The 15,705-nt window shown below is 32.3% G+C and overlaps 1 protein-coding gene across 1 annotated transcript in view; it reads left to right on the top strand.

Annotated features, from left to right (window-relative positions):
* Window positions 1-15,705, top strand: part of Mettl14 (methyltransferase like 14) — a 51,076-nt gene that overhangs the window by 24,764 nt on the left and 10,607 nt on the right. Inside the window, exons 6-8 of the mRNA XM_035350928.2 lie at window positions 5,300-5,390; window positions 14,805-14,943; window positions 15,319-15,411. Of these exons, the coding sequence (XP_035206819.1) occupies window positions 5,300-5,390; window positions 14,805-14,943; window positions 15,319-15,411 (323 nt within the window). The remainder of the gene's footprint in view (window positions 1-5,299; window positions 5,391-14,804; window positions 14,944-15,318; window positions 15,412-15,705) is intronic.

Here is a 15,705-nt window from a genome sequence, read left to right as displayed (position 1 = left end):
AGGCAGGCATTGAGAATGCTAACATATCTTGTGACAGTATTAAGTGGCATATTTTTAATTGCAACATTCGTTATTTCATCATAACCAGGTGCTTTCCGGTTTTTCAGATTTCTGATAATGTTTCTAACCTCGGTCGGGGATGTATATTCAGTGCGATTTTTGGCCCCTGGTCCTTCAAGCCAGTCTTTGATAAATTGCCTAGTATTAGATGAGAAAAGAGGGTCACAAGGGTCTTGATTCGGTACGAATTGTTGTTCTAAGTGCTCTGCCATAAGGGCGGCCTTTTCCTTGTATGTAAGTGCGATTCTGTTGTTACTATAAATTGGTTTATTGCAAGGGGGCTTGCACCTAAGGTTTCTTGCGAAAGACCAGAAATCATTTCCAGATTCATTAAAACTCTCAATTTTATTATTCCAGACCTCATCCCGATGTTTCCGAATCTTGCAACTGATTTTTTTATTAAGTCTGTTAAGTTCTTTCTTGACCCCTGGGTCCCAAGAGATATGCCACCTCTTTCTCAATCGGTTTCTCTGTTTAATCATATCTCTAATTTCTCTGGGTAAACGGAAATTGTCTTTATCAATTGGGATTTTTTTGGTAGCAGTGTTGTATGCACTGAGGATACTGTTGAGAATTTCAATCGCATTATCAATGTCCTCTTTATTCTTGAGTGAGCTAATAATTGGAGGGTTCTCTAACAGTTATGTGTAGTAATGCTGCCAGTCAGTGATATTTTTAAACTTGTTTTCTTCGCATTTGTTAGTGCCCAAAATAGCAATAACCGGCACGTGGTCGGAGGTTAGTTCAACTTTAACATCCAAATACATTGGAATGTCAGTATTTGTGAGCACAATGTCTAGAATGTTTCCTCTTCTAGGGTTATCTGGGAGGTATGTATAAACTGCAGGTGCGTAGAAATAAATAGGATAGTTATTGATAAACTCGATTAGGACTTCGCCATTATTGTTGGTTCTTCGACAGCCCCATTCAGTATGTTTTGAGTTCAGATCTCCAGCCAGGATGATATGTTTATTATTTGGGAGAAGTTCAGCTAATTTGTTGATATCCAGTACATTGTTCGGTGGATTATACATTGCGATAAAATAGACAACTCCATAAAATGGGAGTAAAACTGAGGCAGTAACTGCTTCATATCCGTTATCACGATCTTCGCTGATGACGCAAGATTGTAGGGTGTTTTTCACAAAAATCGCAGCCCCCACCACCCCACCACTAAGTCTGTCACATCTATAACATCTATAGTTTGCGATATTAATATTGTAGCAGGGAGTCGCAAACGTTTCTGTGATGAGTGCAACGTCAATATCATACACAAGTAAAAAGTTATGAAGTTCCGTAATTTTATTCTGGACGCTATGTGCGTTCCAGGTCATGAACTGAATAGGGGCCCGACTATTTCTATATTGACCCATGATCTAAAGTCTGTGTTTTGGCAGTTTCTGGACTGGTTTGAATAGTCTGATTTGTTTGTTGTGTTAATTGTAAGAAGCCAGCACCTTTAATGATTTTTACTAGCTCTGCTAGATTAGCAAAAACTGTTTTTGCTTCATTGATAGTTTCCGAATATAGTCCTGATGATATGGCTTGTGCATAACTTTTACCTTCTATGATACGGTTTGAGAATGTTTTGTTTTTGACAGAGTTACTTGTGCTATTATTGTTCTTGGGATACTTTTCACAATTCTTAAAACTAGATGTGTGAGGTCCCCCGCAGTTTGCACAGACTAGGGGCTTATCAGGATTTTTTTCTGTCAGGGCATTCTTTAATTGAATGGCCTCCGCCACATCGGACACATTTCGGAGCATAATTGCATCCAGCTTGGGTGTGATTGAAGCCCTGACAGCGAAAACACTGTATGGGCTCCTGTCTGCCTTTATACTCCACTACTTTAATTTTCATATCGCAGAGTTCGTATTCATTATAGATTCGTTTCGAATCGTCAGTTTTTGGCAGTGTAACAAGAAATAATGGGAGTGGAATGACTTCCCCCCCTTGTCGTCGTGACATTTGTTTAATTTCAATAATTTTGTAATTCAATTCCTCTAGTTCTGTTTTAATTTCCTCTATGTCAGAAGTAGTAGTGAGTCCATTTATGACCACTTTTAAGTTTTTATCTTGAGGCAGTATGTAGGAGTGGTGCTCAACTTTGAGCTCTTTGAGTACTTTAACCATGCCTCTATAACTTTCAGCATCTCCAGCAATGACCTTTATGCCATCATTCCTCAGGTTTTGTCCAATAAATGAGAATTTTTTGGTATGAAATATTTTTTTGATATTTCCCCAAGTCATGACATTTTCCTTAAGAATTAGTGGTGGGAGTTTTCTTTGCGTATTAGTCTCTAAATTTTGCGTATTACTTTCAGTGTGTTCATTATTTGTTATCGTCTGATTATTTGTGTTATCCTGATTTTCTGTTTCACTAACGTTGGTATCCATATTATTATCAGTTTCGTTATTCTGATTATGTTCTGCCTGTGTTTGCACACTATTAATCGGCATATGATCATTCGTGCCATTACTAGCTTGATTAGCCGTAATGATCGGTGAGATTATTTGTGTGTGCGTACTGAGTTTCACTTTTTTAGCAATTGGTTTGTGAATTTTTGTTCTCACGGTCTGGTCGCCTCTGCGGCGTTTAATTGGTTCCTCATCTGAACTTGTATCTTGATCAAGTGCTTTTTCCTCAGTACTGTTGATTGGATCATCATGCAGTTTTATTGGACTTCTGGCCCTGCTGTTTTCATCAAAGTTTTTACCAGTGTTAGGTGTAGGTGTTTTATCAATGACACTTTTATTTTGTTCTTTCAAAGCATTTACAATCTCAAGGGAGCTAAGCAGAAAATTGTAAAATGTTTTTTCAATGTCTGATAATTTTCCATCATTTTTGTCTCTGATTTTATCCAACTCCTTAATCTGATTTGTGTAAATTTCCACGAGCCTCTCCATGGTCCGCTACGCAGAAATAAACGCAAAAAATCCAAAATCCAGCACCCATAAAAATGGAGTCCGGCACCCCGGGATGGAGCCTGGCCCGATTGCCTTCTCCACAGACGGATGTGCAGGCGAAGAACACACGAGGCTCCTGACAATCACCTGAAGTGAGAGCTTGGGGGTAACTACGTGTGTTATCCGATCCAAAAATCCAAAATCAAACGTGCAAAAAATTAAAATTATCCGATTAAATATTCAATCGCGCAAATAGTCTTAATGATAAGCAATATGGCATGTATTAGTCGCAAAACCAGCAATCAGGCAATTTTAGCAAGACACGTGAGAAAATGGTTAAAAAGTTATTTTCATTTTAAAATTAAAACTGGTGATCAATACATGTAGTTCTAAACTATATTCTGTTTGAAAATCAAACTAAAACTGATTAGAATACTTACTGATTTTAGCCATATTTAGGAAATATTTGCTACCAAGGCCTATTTTCATATAAGGCAGTGTTTGCAAAAGTTAACATTCCATCATTCGATAGTTACTTCAGCAACAAAATAACAACTTCATGGGTTTCACTAGTTTAAGGATAGGAGGCATCGGAAAGGGAAAAAAAAATCCCTTGTATTCCCTAGTCTCTTATCTGAAAATTAACAAAGGGAATGATCTTAAGGAAAGGTTTCAAAAATCTCAACACCTCCCTTTGCAATCCCAGCTCAGAGGGGTGGAAGTTCATTCGTGTTTCCCATCTTTTTAAGTGAAACCTTTCAAAATTTTACTACCTTTTAAAGGTTAAGCATTGGACTCCAGCAGAAAAAATGTGTTTTGTCACTACTGTTTCAAATCATTTTTGTTGCTGTTATGTGAATCATGCAAATACTACTATATATATATATATATATTTTAAACAAAACAAATCACTTTCTTTACATTTGCTTTTCAGGGGTACTTAAAACTTATACATTTTGCTTTGGCTGCAGTCCACTCATCTGGTGGGCTTGCCCACGAGTATTAAAAAAATCTTGCATTTTAGTTTTTTATGAGTATTGTATTGTTTTATTATCATCTATATGGAGCATGGACACGCACCATAAGACTAGAGACTGCACCATAAGGAGACAGTAGAAGCAGTGAAATGTAACATATAAGGAGTGGCATTTTGAAGACTTAACATTATATGGAGAAAGTTAGCCACATGTCCCTGACATATAGTATCATCTCATAATTATCTCATCAGACATCATTGGCAGATTTACTTGTTTATGAGTTGGTTTAATGAAATTAGTGTCTTATTTATGAACTTTGTACTATTCTGAGTATTAATTAGTTTTGGAACAAGGTATTCATTTAGACACGAATAATTTTTTTACCAGTTTGATGTTTTCACCTGATGATTGAAATTTTAATGCATGTTATATTTCTGTGGTTTTAATGTATATGAGAATTTTTTGAATTTATTGACACATTTGCTACTGATTACTGACTGGTGTGTGATGTGGTGGTATCATCTAACAGCCAACCATATGTCAGCATGTTGTGAGCTGTAATGTTGACACATTGTTTTCAGATTAGTCAACTTCTGATGAAATTTCAGATACCTATCCCTGGCAACAAATGTATTCAAGAAAATGTAGATTTTATATGAATTTTTGGAGTGCTGCTTTTGTGATAACAGTGAATATACTAATATTTAAATAAAACGTCATGTTTATAGGAGTTCAGGATAAAGAATTTTTTAATCTTAATATTTATGCTTCTGATAGTAGCGATGATTTTTGATATGATATACGAACCTTAGAACATTCGTCCCACAAAACCTTACATACTTTTTAATCCCTGTCTAGAACTGACTTGCAATTAACTGTAATTTCAAGAACTTCAGAAAATAATAATTTTTCTAAATCTTATTGCCAACAATGAGTTATAGCGTAAACACTATGAAGCTGCAGAAAATGAATATTGCAGTTTCAATGAAATTTGGTTAATTATGTTATTGTTTTAAATTAGTTGTCATTTCTATTTTCTGCCGTTTTATCATGTTTGAATTTAAAAATAGCATTTTAAATTTAAATCATCTAAGAAAGGCACCATCTAAGAAATAACTATGTAACTAACTGAAGGCAATAGATTGCATGATATGTGATTACTAAAATTTGCTATCTTGTAATATTAAGAAAAATTAAAAGCTTAATTACATGCATTTACATTGAATATTTACATAATTTGCATTATTTCATAATTAGTGACTGAAAAAAAAATGCGACGTATTAAGATAGAGAAATGTTATGTGAATCTTTTAAAGTTTCCACATTCTAAATATCTTTCAATACTTTATTTTAGGTCTAGCTGATAGGTTTGAAGAATATCCCAAATTAAAAGAGCTTATTAGGTTAAAAGATGAATTAATAGCTAAAACAGCTACACCTCCAATGTAAGTATTTTACATTTTACATTTAATGAAACTGATGTTCATATAAAGTTGTAAAATCAACAAACCACAGAAATGCAGTTGTTTTTGCCTCAGTATTTTTTAAATTATGTTTCATAACTTTGGTTAGTTGTTATTTAAAATGCAGAAGATATTTGTTTAGCTATGTGGTACTTCAATCATAAGAATTATAGAAATGGTTAAATTTTCATGCAATTGCTACCATTTGCATGATGGTACTTGGGAGGTATGTTCAGAGTTGCCAACTCTTCTGATTTAGGCGGGAGACTCCCAATTTCTGATCATACTCCCTCCAACCCAATTTTCAACATATTTCTTCTGACTTTTCTCTTATTCTTAAAAATTTTCATGATTTTTATGTAGCTTGGTTTAATACTTCATTATTTGCACTTAGAATAGTGATTTTTGGCATCTGAAAGCTCTTGTTTTTCTCTAGATGCATATAAAAAAAACGATGTTGTTTCATCAGTGAGATATGGTATGTTTCTGCTTTGTATAGGACAGTCCGAAACACGTGCTTGAAAGTGTCATTTTCCTATTCTCTAATGAGAATAAAATGCCCCTGTGCGTCATCTGGCATATATTAGCCAATGAGCACAAAGCACGATCGAGGTTGTTTATTTCATTCATCTTGCGAGTGGGCAGCGTAAGTTTCCCGTGCTTCCCGAAAACAGTTTAAGAAACTGCGATCTTTTCTGTTAGTTATGTCTGTGAAAAATGTAAAGTATTCGTATACTTTTCAAAATGTGTCTCCGGAAGTAAAATCACTAAGAAATACTAAAGTACAAAGACAAAATGGTCTGCAATTGTAAAAGACATTGGTATGAAAAATAAATCTTCAATTATTGATTGCATTAAAACAGTTTCATTCTGCTTGTCTATGAATGGAAGCAATAATACTAATGCAAAACGTTCCTTTTTTTTTTTTTTTAAATCCAGAGTCTTCAGAAATTGAGTTTAGTTTACTTTCTGTTTCCTCACATTAGAAGGAGATTTGACATGCTTTAATATATAGCTCAGCTAATTATTAAAACTCTAAAAGAAAGTGCAATTGTTCAGGATAATTGCTTAGCACTTAGTGCTAACAATGCACCAGAAATTGTAGGCTTGAAAGCTGATGTTGCAGGCATCTTAAAAAGAGAAAACAAAACTCATATTTGCAAATTATGAAATGCACCTGTCAGCTCTTAAATTTAGCAGTGAAGAAAGGTCAGCTTATTTGCTAGTAAGTGGTTGAACACATTGTTGATATTTATTATTATCTTCAATAGATTTGCTAAAACGGAGGAAAAATTGAAGCAGTTCCAACAGCTGCATAATACTGAAATAAGAAAAAAAATCTGAAATATGTTTGTACATGCTGGTTATCTTTAGAGAAACTTTTAGATAGAATCCTTGACCAGTGAAACCCACTTCTTATGTTTTTAAGGAAGAAGTAAATTCTTCTAGAGTTAAGAAAAGAGGCTGTGTTGTTTATTTGCTTTTTTGTACATTCCATTTTACCATCATTTGATGTTCTTAACACAATTCTACTGGGGTGCAGAATGACATTAATTCATATTTTGAAATCAATGATTAGTGATCTGGTTAAAGCATTATTTAATGGTTAGGGAAACTGATTAGAGTATTTTTCTATTATCCAAAAATACTAGTAATAAAACTGTCCTTTTTAGGTGTAAGTATCTTTGCATTATTTTCATTTAAGAAATAATAACTGAACTTTCAGATATTAATTAGTTACTATTTAAAGTTAATTCATTATTAAGAAAATTTTTTTTCCTGTATGTTTTTATTATTTTAAAAATCTTTTTGTCATTGAGAAAATTCTCCTGTTTAAAAAAAATCTCCTGAGTTTTGAGTTTCGTAGGTTGGCAAGTATGTATGTTTTTTGGCAGTCTGCTAATTTTTTACATGTAATAGTTTTGCATTTGTTTTTTATGTTTTAATGGTTTATTGATTTAGATGATACAATAGAACTGATTGTTTCTTTTATAAACATGTTGACTGTCAATGACAAAATAACTTGTGATTGGCAGTCTACTAGTAGATATCCACCCTGAGTTAACATGTGGTAAATGTATGGGAATTTTGTGAGCTGACATTTATTGCAGATTTATTACATAAAGTTGTCATGAAAAGGATTTATTTATTTTTAACATAAGATTTTTAAAATGTAAAAAAATGTAATTAAACAGAGCTGTAACTGTAATTTTAACTATATATAACTATATACATGTTTTAAAACATTGTTCTACGAATAAAGGAGGTTTCTCTTCAGATGCTGAGAAAAAATGCAGTGTTTTGTGATGTCTTTTTATGGTCATGCAAACACACCAGGCCATTACTGATCGCTTTTTTTTTCCCTGTGGCAAGTATGCTGTTCAAGTAATAAAATCTAATTTGCTTCAATTACAGCTTTCTTTATAACTATTAACAACTATACCTTTCTGGTTATTTATTTCCAATTAGAGATGAGATTAGTAGTTCTCTAAATTAAAAAAAAAAAAAAAAATATTATACTTTTCTTAGCATTAAATAGAAGTTAAACTTGTATTATGAACATATAATCATATATCAATCTCATTTATATGTGTATTTAAATATTCATGCATGTTGGCATCTTTAAAATATGTTTGATAGTCAGTGTGTTTTAGTAATGTGATGCTAATTTCTTTTTTATTGTTAATGATATGGGGAAGGATTGATGATAAGCATAGCTACAACTCATGAAGTTAAACTAGGATATATTTATTTATATTAGAGTGAAAAGAAAAGTAAAAATAATAATCATCAAAACATTTTGGACATGTCTGTCTTCACTATCGTTCACATCTCATCTCATCTGACCACACCCTAATCTAGATGGCTTTCTTATATAATCTTAGTTACAGTTACAGTTCCCACATAATTCGGCCATCTGACATAGTCATCTGCTCTCAGATGACAAGAGCAAACAGTGAAATTTAACATATAAAATAAAGTAAAAAGAAAAAATGCTAATACTGTTAAACTATAAATGAAAATACTAAATTAATACTGATAAGTGGAAATAATATTCTATCTGGATCTTCTAATAACAGCACCTAAAAAAATAGAAAAAATAATAATTAGTAAACATAATAAAAGAAAATATGGATAGGATTAAAGTCCAAAAGTGTAGAGCAGCTCATATGAGTAACTGTCCATAAAACACTAAAGTTCAGGTAATATGTTCTGATGAAGTCCAAGGTTTCATAAATTTGGCATAAGTACTTGTTTTCATAGGTCCATCGAAGAAACCACATTTTTCAACATCATAAGTGTTATTTGACTTGATTTTCACGATTTTATAGGGTCCGAGAAACTTGGGTTTCAGTTTAAGACCAGGTCCATATTGTGTACGTTTGATTGCCACTAGATCATGAAGCTCGAACTTACGGGATGGTTTACGTCGCAGATTGTAAGTATTAACGATTTTTAGCCTGGACTTTCAAAATCTGTTGTTTAGCTTCCTTGCAAAGATCCTTATGAGCGTTGACAAAATCTGACTGGATCTCTGCATTTAACAGCTCTGTAATGTTATCATGATTAGTAGATTTCATTTTAGTTCCAAACATGAGTTCGAATGGGGTTGTTATGTTGAATTGATCACTTGCTGAACTTCACCAACGTGTGTATACCATTTTGATGGATTTTAAATCGATAATTTGGAAAGAACAGAAATTATGACAGAATTCAATCTCTCAATTTGTCCATTGGCACGAGGAAGTCCTGTAGTTATTTGAATATGCTGAATATTGTTGGTTAATCTTGAAAATCTTTTGAAGTAAATGCTGATCCTTTATCTGAAATTATATGTGAAGGATTTTGGCAAAATCTACTTATAGCCCCAAAGTAATATCTAAATTGGAAAATCAAAGACAAATTTTTGATTTTCCAATTTAGATATTATTTCGATGCTATCAGTAAATTTTGTTAGGTAAAGCCATACAAACTTTGTGAAAGAGTCAATAACAGCAAATATATACTTGTAATTTTGATGAGTACATTGGAGTGGTCTTAAATGATCAATGTGATATGTGTGAAGTGGTACATCTTGTTTGGGTATCGAATGCAACATACCATCTTGTTTGCCACATTTAGGATTAATTAGTATGCATGGAACACAATTAGCAATATAGTTGTCAATTTTATCTTTAAGTTTAGGAATATAAAATTCTTGTTTGATGAGTTCTTCAGTTCGTTTGGAACCGAAATGCCGACGAAGATGTGCGTCCTTAATTATGTCACTCTGCATTGATTCTGGAACAACAAGTAATTCCTTACTGTCTACAAATTTATAAAGTATATCAGCTTAAACACAATAGTCATCATAAGGTTTAACTTTTAAGACTTGTATGGCTCGGATGTAATCATCTTGCTCTTGAGCGTGTCATATTTTCAAAATGAGGCTATCCTGAGTGATGACCATAACAGGGGATCTGCTTAATGCATTAACATGTGTCATTTGTGTTCCAGTTACATGACCTTGCAAGATTAAATCTTTGAAATATAGAAGGAGAAGTACAGAGATCGAAAGATGCACGTAGAAACTGATGTTGTCCATTATGTGTGACAAATGAAGTGTAATGTCGGCTGTTTTTGTTGACACTAACATGGAAGAAAGCGTTTTTTAAATTGATTGTAGTGAATGTACGAGTATCTTGTAGTTTATCTAATAAGTCTGCTATTAAGGGTAAGTTATACCGATCTTTAACTATTTTCTTGTTTAATTTCCAATAGTCAATACAAACTCTAGGGTTGCCCTTTTTTTTGTGTACTACTACAACTTGACTAGAATATTCGGAAGAACAAGGTTCAATTATGCCGTCGGCTAACCAAGTTTGAATTTGCTTGTCTACAATGTCTCTTTCGACAAAAGGTAATCGTCGAGGTCTGTGAAAAATAGATGTTTTTTCTTTTACTTGAATAGTCATCTCAATATTCATAGTTTTGGTTTTAAGAGGTCTGTAATAGGAGACAAGATTTTCAATAATTCTAACTTGTTCTTTTGTAGCAGTAGGACCTATTTCTAGTTCAAATGTTTGATTAAGGAAAATGTTATTGATGTACACATCTTCCGGATCATTTTGTTTAACAACATGTTTAGAAATATGAACACCATCTTTGTTTATGTTAACTTCACCCTGTTTAAGAATGTCCATGCCAATTATAGCGTCAAATGGCATTACATTACTGTATCATATGTCTACAACATAAACATTAGTTGTAAATAATTCCGTATCTATTAAAATATCAGCTGTAAAAATAACCCATTGGTTTAATTTTCTCATTACCAAAGCCAGTTAACACATTATGAAACACACTTAAAGCAGAATTCCGAATTTGTTTATAAATGTCGTTAGACAGAACCGTTGCTTCGCTTCCGGTATCAATGATAGCATTGAGTGATATATCATTAATTTTGATTACTTTATAGAGTAGGTTCGGCGCATGAAAGTTGATTGATGTGACAGCTTTCCTTTTTTTCAGATGTTAGACTGTTGTTTTTGTCAATTTGCTTCGGAGTTTTCTTAACACAGGTAAAGGATTTATGACCGAAATTTCCGCCAGATTAACATTTGGATCTGCGATGTTGGTCGGGACGAAATTTAGATAAATGACCAAATCCATTACAGTTATAACATTTAGATGACTGGTAATTACTGGAATTTGCTGAGAAAACTTTTCTGTCACTTAAAGCTAAAAATGTAGATTCACGAGACTCATTTTAAAGAAGAAAGAAGGTCAGAAATTGTTACATCGCATTTTGAATATGTGTTTCGCTTAACCTCTAAACCAAGATTTTCTGGCAATAAATTTAGAACAATTGAAATCAAAGGTGAACCATAGGATTTTGAATCCTCTTGCAGTGAATCTAAATTTCGTATAGTGATATCGAGCTCATCATATAACTTTCTCAAAGCTGGAACATTTGTAGAGTTTTTAACACTTTGCAAGTTTAAAAGTTTTCTCATAAATGAATCAATTATAATATCTTTTCGACCAAAACAATCTTTAAGTAACTTTACACAGTTGTCGTAATTTTTATCAGTTAATTGAAAACCAGCTACTAAAAGCTCCTCCAGTCAAGTATATTTTTAAATAGGCAAACTTTTCAATTTTCAAAAGTGAATCATTTCGAACGAATTCCAGAATTCATTCCACAATTTTGGATCTCCTGAATACGGTTTGATTGTTAACTTAGGAAGTTTAACTGAAGAGGGTAAATTTAAACTATCATTCGGAGTACTTAACAGTTTTTCAGATGTCGAGTTAGTAAAACTCTGTTTTCAGAGTTAGTAAAACTCTGTTTTAATCTTTTCTGTTTTAATAAACGTTTAACTTTGTCAGTATACCGGAGACATTTTTCTTCGTAATCAGTACTAGTGTTTACTTCTCAATTACGTTTACATCAATGAAATGTTCAATTTGACTATCTAAACACTTTAGTTTATTAATTTTTTCTATTGAAACTTCTAGATGTTCGTCTAAGATACCACACGTAACATTTTCATCTGTTAAAGCAACATTAATTCTTGAAATTAGTTTAGTAGTACTGCTTTTTTCAATACTACGTTTTCGTTTTAACTTTTCAAAATTTTCTTCTTGTAATAGCATTCCTTTTTTCAGATGTTAGACACAATTTTCTTATTACTTGAAACAATTATACAGTCAAAATGAAATTGATAAATGTTAATTGCTCACCTGTGATCCTTTTAGGTGAACTTTACTAATCCAGATGGCACAATCCAACTATGAGCACGAAATCGAAACTTCTGACACCAAAATATGGGGAAGGATTGATGATAAGCATAACTACAACTCATGAAGTTAAACTAGGATATATTTATCTACATTAGAATGAAAAGAAAATGTAAAAAGAATGATCGTCAAAACATTTTGGACACATCTGTCCTCACTATCATTCACGTCTCATCTCATCTGACCACACCCTAATCTAGATGGCGCTCTTACATAATCTTAGTTACAGTTACAGTTCCCACAATGATGCTGATTTGTCCTGCATTTTATAATTGGCTGCATAGTGTTTATGAATTGATGAAACTACTGAACACTGCTAGAACATTGTCCTATTATGTTTCATTATTAGAAAGTTATTTGTTATATGTACTTGTTAAATGTATTCATTAGAAAGCTCTCTGTTGATGTGTTTATTGAGGCAAATATAGCCTTTTTGTACTTTAATAACTGATTATCTGCCTTCCTAAATAACTTTTGTTAGTGGTTGACAATGATTGAATATGAGTACTTTCTTTCTGCCTTTGGTTTTTAGTAAGATGAGGTTCTCAAGTAAGAGATAAGAGGTTCTCAAGATAGGTCTCATGGCCCTTAAGGCATAGGGTGAAAATAATTAATGATTGAAAAAATATTTTATAATTTGATCTAATTATTTTTAAGAAAAATTATTGAACAAGCTTTTATGTGCAAAAATAATGCAGATTTCTCTTTGATTATGTAAATTATTTTTGAAAGGCATTTTTTAATGAACTTCATAAATTTTACTATAAATATATAGCAATTTTTAAAAATTAATGTTTTTATTAATGACAATAGCAGAAAAACAGTGAAAGATTCATAAAAAGTATTGCCTGCTAGAAAGTGGTAACTTTTCAGTTACTAAAGAAGATGATACAGCAGAAGTTTTCTATTGCGATGACAGTGCCCCAGTCAGCAGTTGAGTAACAGACAGCACAAATCTGTAATAAAGTTTTAAATCCAGAAAATATCACTACCTTTTATTATGAAAGTGACAAAAGAGAATTTTGAGATTGAAAAGATTTCAGATGTAACTGAACAAGAAATTATGCGTAGCTATAAAATTAAAGAAAAAGTGTTAAGGGAAAGAAAAAAAAAAAAAAAAAGAAAGAAAGAAATAGCTGAAAAATCTGGCATTAAAATAAACAAATAAATATTCAGTTTAATTTTTCTAAATTTTCATTCCCTTAACATCATAAATACTTTATTATTTCATAAACAATTATTTTTAATTTTATAATTTCTACATGTCATCTTACTACACTCATGTCCATAAATTAAGGATAATTTGGAGTCACACGGAAATTGAACTCTAAAATAAATGTATCACCTGTAAAATCACTGCACACATCTTCAAGAATAATATGCAAATTTCAGGAAGTAACCAGATGACACTGATGGTACGTCACAATGATGAGAGTGTAAGAGAGTGATATATAAGGAACACAGGCAAAGAAGTAAAATTGTTTGCATGCGCTTTATAAGCATTTCAGTGAAATAACCGATGCAACAAATCCACAATGCATTGTGTGATGTTTTCCGACGAGTCCAGGTTTAGTTGCAGTCTGATTCTTGCCAGACTTTCATATGGAGAGCTCCAGGTACCCGTTATGACCAAGAAAACATCATTGAACGACACCGTTACAGTGGTGCAGGAGTGCTCGTTTGGGATGGATTCTGGGTTCCAGAACTGACCTGCATGCTCAAATTGGAACCATGACAAGCCAAATCTTTCGGGACATCATTCTGGAACAACATGTATGTTTGTTTCAGGGCGCCATAGGCGCACAATTTGTGTTTATGGATGACAACGCCCGTCCTCACCGTGCAAACATTGTAAGCAACTGCCTTCAATCGGAGGAACTGGCCAGCATTCTCACCGGACTTAAATCCAGTAGAGCATGTGTGGGACATGCTTGGCCAACGAGTTGCAGCCCGTCAACCTTCTCCTACATGTCTACCGGAACTTCGGAGAGCATTGCGTTTTGAGTGGTGTAATATCCCCCAAGATCAGATCGATAATTTGATACTCAGCATGCCTAGGCGTTGTACGGATTGTATTGCATCGTCTGAGAGACATACAATGTATTAACAATCATACCAACTATGTAATATTGGTTTTTGTAAATAGGTTTTTTTTTGTAATTTGCTCCAGGGAGAAAAAATCGCTAATTTTTTTAATAATATCAAATATATAGCGTCTTTTTTTACTCTTTACCTTTTGTTTAATAAATAAGCTTTACAAATAAATTTGTTTGCTTCCAACTGTTCCTTTGCCTGATTTTACATTATCCTTAATTTATGGAAATGAGTGTAGATTTGAATAGTTGATCTAAAATCTGGAAATTTCCAAAATCCAGAATCGCTGACATCTCAGTTTCAGGTTTTGTACTGTATATTTTTCTGCTTGCTTCAACTTTCTGATATACTGAGGTTATCAGTAATTATTGTTTTGAATTATTTTAGCATTCTTATGGTAAGCAAAAGTTTTTTTATGTAAGTTTTTTGTAATGTTAAAAAAAATAAGAGTAAAGTAGAAAGAGAAATGGAGCTGATATATATTCACAGTAAATAATTTGTTACTTTATGCTTTTGTAGGTATTTAAAATGTGATCTTGAGACCTTTGATTTTCGAGAGCTTAACTGCAAGTTTGATGTCATACTTGTTGAAGCTCCACTAGAGGAGTACCAACGGACATATGGCATGACAAATATGAAATTTTGGACATGGGAAGAAGTATGTATTTATTTCAGACTGATTTGATGCAATAATTTTTTATAATTACATTTTGAATGTTTCTATTTTCACCTAAAAGTGATTTTCTTATCTACTATTCATCATTGAATTAGTTAAATTTTCATTTGACAGCATTATTTGTTGTATTTTTTGCTAATAATTTGAATTGTTAATAATAAATATATGATGAGTAATAATTATCTATTATTATTAATGACAATTATTAAGGTCATTTTTGATGATAATATGATTTAAATTAGCAGCTATTTATTATTACCGAATTTTAAATAATATTAAAATTATAATAATTTATATTAATTGTGAAAGGAAATAAATAAAAAAAATTGTATTGTATTTTTAAAAATTTATTTTAAGATAATGAAATTAGAAATTGAAGAAGTAGCTGCTCCTCGCTCATTTATTTTTCTTTGGTGTGGTTCTTCTGATGGATTAGATTTAGGAAGACAGGTGAGTTTTTAAAAATATTGTATTATTTGGCAATATTAGCTTAAAATGAAATATAATAAGTGCCACTTAATGTGATCACGTTTGTCCATGACTATTTTGATAACATTAATTGAATGATAACTTTAAATGATGGAAAAAAAACATCTGTGGTGTAGTGGCCGAAACCGCTATGCTAACCCCGGGTTGTGACATCAGGTTGAAAACAAAACACAGCATAATAAAATTTATTGAATGCTAAAAAAATGGCTACATACAATTCTGCAGAAAAAAAACCTATCTATTTCAAAAATCAAA

This window comes from Stegodyphus dumicola, chromosome 8 (assembly GCF_044657685.1).
Source record: "Stegodyphus dumicola isolate Sdum_Otavi_A_Nest chromosome 8, ASM4465768v1".
NCBI classification, from domain to species: domain Eukaryota; kingdom Metazoa; phylum Arthropoda; class Arachnida; order Araneae; family Eresidae; genus Stegodyphus; species Stegodyphus dumicola.
The sequence above is the reverse complement of the archived record's forward strand: the minus strand, read 5'-3'. Positions and strand labels throughout refer to the sequence as shown.